The sequence below is a fragment of the Neolamprologus brichardi genome, chromosome 7, assembly GCF_056152115.1.
Source record: "Neolamprologus brichardi isolate AB-2024 chromosome 7, ASM5615211v1, whole genome shotgun sequence".
NCBI classification, from domain to species: Eukaryota; Metazoa; Chordata; class Actinopteri; order Cichliformes; family Cichlidae; genus Neolamprologus; species Neolamprologus brichardi.
The window spans coordinates 15849784-15858693 of record NC_142110.1 but is presented as its reverse complement, the minus strand read 5'-3'; the positions used below and the strand labels follow the sequence as shown (position 1 = coordinate 15858693).

Here is an 8910-nt window from a genome sequence, read left to right as displayed (position 1 = left end):
GGAACAGCAGCAAATATACAGGAGGGAAAGTAAACAGACAAAAGTGAGGGCAAAGGCAGGTGTTTATATAAACACATAGGCACGGACAACTATCCTTAGACTACACTGATTAACGCGAACACCTAAAAAACAACTATAAATTCAAAACAAGAACCAAAACTTATGAAACCCTGGAACCTGTAAGACCGCAACAGTACAATTTGTCAGTCAACTGAGCTGAAAATCTATGGGAGATTTTAGGCTGATGTTATACACAGCACTCTCCACCATCACCATCAAAATACCAAAACAGAAGACATCTGTTAAAATAATAACGTTCCATTCCTCCAGTAAAGTTTCAGACGTCTGGAGAATCACTGCAGAGAGACAGTGATGCTGTTCTGGTGGTCCAACACTTTGCTTAAGCTGTTTTCAAGCATGCACTGAAACACTGAATATTGATAGACATCCCTAAACAGAGGCGCATGTGAGAATGTAATAATTGTCATAATTGTAATATATATTCGACAGGACATCTGGAGTGTTACCTTACCCCATCAGATGTTAGTATAATATACTAAACACGATACTGTTTCTCATTTTCTTTCATCCTTATAACATGATGTAATCAGTTGTTTGGACTCTTGCTATTATTTACTATGCAATAAGAACACTTCCTATCAGCCAACACTATCAGAAAAATCTAATGTTAATCAGTATAATGTCATTTTGAGCTGAAACTGTATTTTCAGAAATTACTGTTTTGCAAAAGAAAGTTACTACTTGCCTCGAGTGATTCTTCTCTTTTCTTTTTATTAAAAAAAGCAAATTTGTGTTTGTTCATCATCATAACTACCGGTATTCCCACATTCAGTGCCCGACACGCTTATGGGTGTATTTAACCACTATCTTTGTTATGCTTTATCAAAGTCCGCATTCATTCACGGTGATTGCGGGGGTGGCGCTGACAATGTCAGTATTTTTTGGGGAAGCCTCAGAAGATAAGAAGTATGCAGTAAAAAAGATGATCCACTGTTTCTTGATACAATAATTATCACCATTCTTTTTACATTAGGGCATGTCTTGTCAATTTTCTAATATGCTTAACTGATTGAAAATTTTTATTTATATTTTTAAGAACAAATTCACTTTTTTGTGGAGCTGGAAACTAGATTGAGAAAATGTGACAATCCCCCACACTCAGACCAGGATTTGTTGTTGTTTATTAATGGGCTGAAACCGAGCAACAGAATGGGGATAAAAGGTGATTTAAGTGACTTTGAATGTGGCGTGATTGTTGATACCAGATTAGCTGGTCTGAGTATTTCAGAAACTGCTGAACTGTAGCGGATTTTCCCAGAGTTATAGAGAACGGTCAAAAAAAGAGAAAATATCCACATCAACACATGATTGGTGTTTAGGAGTACTACACGCAAGTGCATCACAGAAAAAGAGGTAAACAAATGGGCACACATACATGACATTTAATTAAGTTTCCCTGTGGCTTTCTGTGAAGGGATGATTTGCGAAAAACAACCCGAAAGGCTGAAAAATAAAGCAATAGCTGAATTGCAAGAAAACCTTCAGTTGCATTTAAGGAATGGCTCGAAGCTCATTTCCTCCCTTTTGTAACAACGCAGTATGGGGTCACTGAACTGGACCCTGTTATACAATCACTGGTCTTTGTCAGTTCCTTTTTCTTCAGTTATTTGTCAAACAATGTGACTCATGTGCAGTTAATTGTACTAACAGATTGTACAAATAGTTTGTGCTCCAGTTTTGGTGAATGAAATTTCAGCTGCAGTAATTAGCAGGCATCTGTGAATGTACAATACAAATCCGAGTGGTTGTTAACTTTCAATGAGAGGTGAGTAATAGTTAAGTACATAACGTAGTTTGAGTCCTGTGTCAGACTGGCAATCTCTCCAGGGTGTACCCTGCCTCTTGCCCCAAGGTAGCGAGGATAGGCTCCAGCCTCCCTGCGACCCTGATCGGGAGAAAGCGGAAGAGAACGGATGGATAAACTGATGATGTAGTTTGCACCTCACAGTGCTAAGAGGACATCTGCTTTCATTTAAGTGTAGGCTAGGAGAAAATAAATGTCTCACCATAATTAACCCACTGCTACTGAATCTGCCCCTCATCCCGAGTCCACCTGGAAAATCACTGACTATGAGAGCCACAAACAAAAAAAGTAAGACATGACATCTGTTGCCAATGTGCAGTAGCATGCACACAGGACATGCAATTACATCTGTTTGCTGACTGTGAGCATTTTTAAATCATTTTTGTCTTCATAAAGCCCACGGATCTGACAAACAGAGTAAATAAATAGTAAATGAACTGGTAGAGTGCTTTTCTACTCTATTTGAACACTCAAAGCAGTTTATATAAGCCTCATTCACACACATAGTCCTAAAAACTGTTTTTGTTTTTGAATGTGTAAATGCTTTTTGTCTAACCTTCACATACATTCACTGTCTGACAAAACGCATCAGGAGAAACTCTGAGTTCAGTATCTTGCCTGAGGATACTTTGACATGCAGACTGGAGCAGCCAGAGATTGAGCCACCAACCTTCCGTAGCAGATGACCTGCTCTACTTCCTGAGCCCAGGGGCTGTCATTAAAATCCTGCAGAATCCATTTTCTTCATTTTTAAAACACAAAAGGACATAAATTTAATTTCTTACAAATTGTTACAGAATGGCACGTCTACTAATGCAGGACTGGACTGAGCCATTATAAATAAAAATCAGCTTAACTTCACTGTCAGGAAAACAGTATGGGGCAGATAGGTGCAGTGTGTCTTGTATTGCCATCTAGTGCCTGGTCAGTAAATGGCTTAAGAGCAGTACACATCACCAACATAATTCTTTAAAAATGTAAGCAGGAAACAATGAAAATACAAGAGAAATTATTAAATAGAAAATACTAGAATCATCTTTATTCACAAAGCACTTTTCAAAAAACAATTTGGTGAAAAACAAGGTGGGGCTTGCCCAGCTTTAAAGTGATTCGCTTCTAGAGTTGATCCATGTGTAGTTTGGTTGATTTTTTTTTAATGATTCTTCACATTCAGGGTTATGCTCTTGATGTTCTCAAGATAAATATGGCAAAGTAAAATGCTTTCAGGTAATTAGCACATGGCTGGTGCAGAGGAAGATTTTTAGATTGGATTGCTTTTGTTTTTCTGATCATTCAGGTTTAACTTTTTTTCCAGAAAAGATCATTCTCCACACTAGCCTTAGACATGACACACAAATGAGCATCATAAGCAAAACGACGGTCAACAAAAAAGCAATGACATCAAGAGACTTGTACACAAACCACGACATTTTGTACGACTGTGTCTGCAGATGACGGGTCCCTTTATGTCTTATAACATATTCTATCCAAAACACTGCCTGATCCAGAGGTTTCATGGGCTGATCTCTGTGCAGCCTGGAGAGCATCTGCATGTTTTCCCTGTAAGTGGAATTGTAAAGAGCTGTCATCAGTGCCTCTGCAAAGCTATCTCTTCCGAGCATAGCGATATCCACAATCACAGCTCCTCCTTTTGCTTTGATCCTGGAGAGATTATCGGGCTGATCAAAGAATAAGGGCAGTCCAACTATAGGCACCCCGTGGTAAATTGCTTCCTGAACTCCATTGGTGCCTCCATGGGTCACGAACACTCTCGTTTTGGGATGTCCTAAGAGATCATTTTGTGGCAGCCAGTTGACTAGTAACGTGTTGTTTCCCAGGTTGGTTGGCCTTTGTCCTATATACCTCCATATAACCTTCTGAGGAAGTCGGGCAAAGGCTGCAGCAATTTCCTCAGTAACATGTTGAGGAAGCTTTGCAACTAAAGTCCCGAGGGTCATCACAATGACTCCGTGGTCTCCAGAGCTCTGGACAAATGTCTCCAGGTCATCAGGAAGCGCTTTTGAGGGTTTACATTGAAATCCACCCATGTAGACAATATTTGGCAATGTTGGACGTGGGAATTCAAAGACAAAATCATTTCTCATAAGCCATATATCAGCATCCAGGAAAAACGTTGAGTAATCCACATCAGGCCCAAAGTACTTCATAACAACCGGTTTGTAGTTTGTTTCTGCCATGTAAAACAATGTGTACATGCCAATAATGTAACTCAACATATTTGTTATTCTCTCAGAGAAGGTCATCTTGTCTGTTAGCTCTGTTCCAGTAAAAGGAATGTATGCCAGAGGTGAGGGAGCAATAAGGAAGTGAGCCTCGCCTTGAATGGTCCATCTTACATTGAAAACCAGAGGAAGCTGAAGTCGGCGTGCCAGCATGGCCCCGCAACCGATGCCAGGGTCAGTCAAAAGCACATCGTATTTAGCAGCATGTAAAGACTGCATCAGCTCTTTGTCTTCAAACATCTGAACGATTGTTTCTCTCATCCCTTTGTGAAACTGAGTGAACTGTTCTACAACCACATTCCGGATCTGAATTTGAGTCCAGATGTGGGACCAAGAAGACTTAGGTTTTCCCTGAAGCAGGATTTCCAGCTGTTGAAACAAATATGTTTCAAAGTTTTCCTCAAATCCACTAGAGTAGGGAAGTGTGACAGAGGTATAGAGTGGAGATTTCTCACTGATGTACCAGCTATCAGATGGCCGAATGACAGTGATCTCATGACCGTTGGCATGCAGTTCCTCTATGAGCACTTTCATGTTTATCCAATGGCTTCCATCCAGTGGGAACACCAGAATTTTGCCCCCAAATAAACCGGGTGGTTGAAATGAGAGTAGTGTAAAGAGGATCAAAGGTAAATAAAGCATCTTCATGACAGCCCTCGGATACCTTAAAAATACACAAAAACAAGTCGGTAACACAGTACTGCCTGATCATTTTTGTATAATTTGATATTTCCACTTGATATCTTGACTATATATGTCTACTCCACTGCAATAAAGAGACAAATAGTGTTTACTTCATTGCAATATTTGAAACCCAAGGTTTCTTTTTGCCTATCAGAGATTATAGAAGCATGCTGTGCCCTAGGATTGGGGCTCCCTGTCGTGTTTCTGATGTTTAAGAGCTGTGTGGGGATTCCTCTACTAATCTTCTCACAGGGATTCACTGAAATAATTTATGTAGATCAGAAGAGTTCAAATTATTTAGTACTTCACAAAACTCAAACGTCCTCTAAAAGACTAAAGAAACATGGCAAATATGGCAAAAATAAACATATACGTATTGTCTTTTTTTGTTTTTGTTTTTTTTATTTATTGTTGGAGCACCCAAACCTTAGAAATCTATGGATTAAGATATTTTGTTGTATTTAAAGCAGTTTTTAAAAAGCAGCTCAGTTTAAACTCATAAAACAGGGCTTCTTATACCTCACTGAATCAGTACTAACAGTATTATAACATTAGACATTAAAATAAGTTTTATGTAGGCATTTTAACTTTGGATACTTTGAATATATTTGCTGATAGTCTTTGGGTTCTGTGAGAAGCTGGACACATATGTCCATGTTATGGACCACACCAGGGTTTGGGAAACTCTGTGCTGTGGGGATGTGCAGCTCAGACAGGCAACTGGGCATTAACTGGTCATTCCCCACAGCTGGACCCACAGCTTCCATGCGGGGATGTGCCACACAACCAGCGCTGGACTGCTAGTCCACATTCCCACTCCCTTACAGTGAAAAATAAAAAAAAACTTTTATACCAGCCTGAAAAATCAAGGAAGCGGTCATGGACTTCTGCAAAACAAGAACTGATCCCCCTCCCCTATCCATAAAAGGTGACTATGTGGAGAGGGTGTCCTCCTTTAAGTTCCTCGGCACCCACATATCTGAGGACCTATCCTGGTCCACAAGCACATCAGCCCTAGTAAAGAAAGCCCAGCAGCGCCTCCATTTCTTGAGGGTTCTGAGATGGAACAGGCTGCAGACTGAACTCCTAGTGTCCTTCTACCGTGCCACTATCGAGAGTGTGCTGGTGCACGCCATCCCTGTGTGGTACGCTGGTTGCACAACAGCTGACAAGAAGAGACTACAGAGGGTCACCAGAACTGCATAGAAGGTGATCGGCTGTCCACTCCCCTCCCTGGACTTAATTGCCAGCTCAAGATGTCTCTCCAGAGCCAGGGCAATTATAAAGGACCACCTCCATCCTAACCACCACCTCTTCAACATCCTGCCCTCTGGAAAAGGCTCAGATCCATCAGGTGCAAAACCAACAGACTAAAGAACAGCTTCTTCCCGTGGGCTGTCAGAACTCTTAATGCAAGCTAAGAGTGTGTAAAGACTTCCCCAACACATCCACCCTGACACTGCTGTTGATCATCTATGTGCAATATCTCAGTCTTTCCATGTTCTGTGCAATATTTTTGGCTCATGTGCAATTATTTTGGTCCCGGTCTGTTTCAATGTTTCCTACACATACAACATGTATATAGTTCCACTCACATATGTATACATATACACTGTTTTTAATTTTATTCTATTTATTTAATTATTTATTTATTTTCCGCCATCGTTGTATATTGGTTTCTCTTCTTCTTACTTTAGCACCTTTGTGGTTCAGCTACCCAATTTTGCTGTGCAAGAAACTGCACAATGACAATAAAAAGCTCTAAGTCTAAGTCTCTAAGTCTTCATAGTTCTCAGAGATTTAAAAAATAAAGAAAGGGATCCAGACAGAAAACTCAAATCAAACAGTATAATTGTAATTATCCACACCCACGCTCAATTTCACAAATAAAAATCTTGCACCAGCCTCACTCTTCATAGCCACAGGAGGGAAAAAACATTCTAGAAATTTAAACTGTAATAATTGAATTAAGTTCTAATGAAAAACCGGCTCTGCGTCATTTTGGTCCACAGCCCATATATAATACAACTCCAACTGCAGTTTGCTTGCGAAAGACCACACTGTTTAATAAAATCAAATCCAACAAAGCTAGTTCTGACAGTTAAATCTGCCTTTAAGATCACAAGAAAACAAGTAGGCGTACCACTCCATAATATCTAATTATAGACGTTTAATCATCCAAAATTAAAATAGTAAGACTCACATTATATACTACTAGTCCAGGGGTCTGCAACCTTTAACACCCAAAGAGCCACTTGGACCCGGTTTCCACGCAAAAGAAAACACTGGGAGCCGCAAATACTTTTTGAAATCTAAAATGAAGATAACACTGTATATAGTGTTTTTGGGGGTTTTTTTTACCTTTATGCTTTGTGTGAACAACTAAATTAAGTAAGTAAAGTTTATTTATTAAGCGCTTTTCACAGACAGGCAGTCACAAAGCGCTGTACACAAATATTAAAATAAACAATACAATCAATAGACATTATACACAATGTAAAAGATCAAATGTAAATAATGTAAAGAATATAAAATACGTAGATCAACAATAGGCTTGTTTGAACAGAAAAGTTTTTAACTGCTTTTTAAAAGAATCCACAGAGCAACTAAGGTGTGTTGCTTATGAAATCCATGAAGTGCTACAGAGAAAATTACATTTTATTTATGTAATTAACATATTTTGAACTCTTAAAGAAATATAACAAAAAGAAAGACACCCAGCTGAACTAAAATGATCCATGTAGCAAACAAAAACTGTTGTGAGCCGCCACCCTTATATTGCCTTTGGGCTTTTGGAGCCTTGACCTGACTTTTAAAAAGTAATTGGAAAAAAAACCACTATTCCGTTAGAAAAAAAAATAGATATTTGCAAAATTCTGCCTAAATATGTATTTTACCTGGTTAATGTGTGTGGCGGGGCGTGGTCTGCAGCGCGAATCGGGGCTTTCATCTTTACGCAGGACTGTAAGCTGTCCTCTGTGAGGCGTGAGCGGTGTTTGTTTTTAACATAGTTCACCGTGGAGAACAGCTGCCGACATAATGTGGATCCGAAGATCCATAACTGGCCTACCTGGGGTCGAAAGTCTCGATAAATGCACGGCGTTTCGGCGGGTATACTGGCTTCCGCGAGTGTGACGCTTATTTTGAGCGATGAAAAAATAATAGAATATAATTTTATTTTTATATTTCAAAATCATAATTTTCCAATTTATAACTACAAGTTAAAAAAAGAACTAAACACAAATAAAATACACTTCAGCTAAATACTTCTAATTTATTTTCCCAAACCACGCAGAGCCGCAGTATAAGGACAAAAGAGCCGCATGCGGCTCCAGAGCCGCAGGTTGCCGACCCCTGTACTAGTCAGTCAGTTATATACTACTAGTGATATTTTATCATAAAGTGCGGGATGTTTCTCCAAACATATTTACATTTTAAGCTATAGTAATACTTACCCAAATGCTTCGAGCAGGGAACCCCAGGTTCAAGTTCGCTATCACGGTTATGCAATGTTTGGTGCTGTGTTAAATCCACCTTCTACACGGTGTACTGATTTGTGTTATACAAGGCGTGTACTGGGCTTTGAACTACTACTGCCAGAGTTCATGTTAGCTTGTAAACAGAACAGATGCATGTTTTCTGCCATCTAGTGTCCAATCAGTGCATTACTCTGTACTGCTCGATTGTTTACCTAGGCCAGAGCATTAAACTGCATGGGTGCATGCAAAAAAGTGTTTCCACAGCCTAAAATTACCACAAACGCGACCCAATTACATCTATGAGATCAGTTAGAAATGTGCTTATTAATGCAGTCATATTATCATTGAGATGGTTTATAGGTGTATAGAAGTAAAAGTTCTGAATGTTTAAACAGCAGCTGTGACTCATATAAATGGAATAACTTGGTTTATATGCACTTATAACTTAGTCTTCTGTATTTTAGGTCCTGATCCTTCCTGGCTCACACACGGCATTATGACAGAATGAAAATAGCCAAATGCTCCAAACTGGACAGTGCTTCGTAGTGATAATGGGTGATGACCCAAAGCAAACTCCAAGAGTTTCCCAAAGGCAAAGAAATGGGATATTCTCCAGTGA

The 8910-nt window shown here is 39.4% G+C and overlaps 1 protein-coding gene across 1 annotated transcript; it reads right to left on the bottom strand.

The window, feature by feature from the left end:
- Window positions 1-2940: 2940 nt before the first annotated feature.
- LOC102775780 (UDP-glucuronosyltransferase 2C1) lies at window positions 2941-8363 on the bottom strand. The gene is made up of 2 exons (XM_006782632.3): window positions 8268-8363; window positions 2941-4792 (listed from the first exon to the last, which is right to left on the bottom strand). Exon 2 carries the CDS (start codon window positions 4774-4776, stop codon window positions 3175-3177), a length of 1602 nt encoding a protein of 533 aa, XP_006782695.1. The 5' UTR covers window positions 4777-4792; window positions 8268-8363; the 3' UTR covers window positions 2941-3174.
- Window positions 8364-8910: the final 547 nt, after the last annotated feature.

Bases quoted from the DNA above. Each gene is read 5' to 3' on its own strand.
- LOC102775780 (XM_006782632.3), bottom strand. From the start codon at position 4,776: ATGAAGATGCTTTATTTACCTTTGATCCTCTTTACACTACTCTCATTT.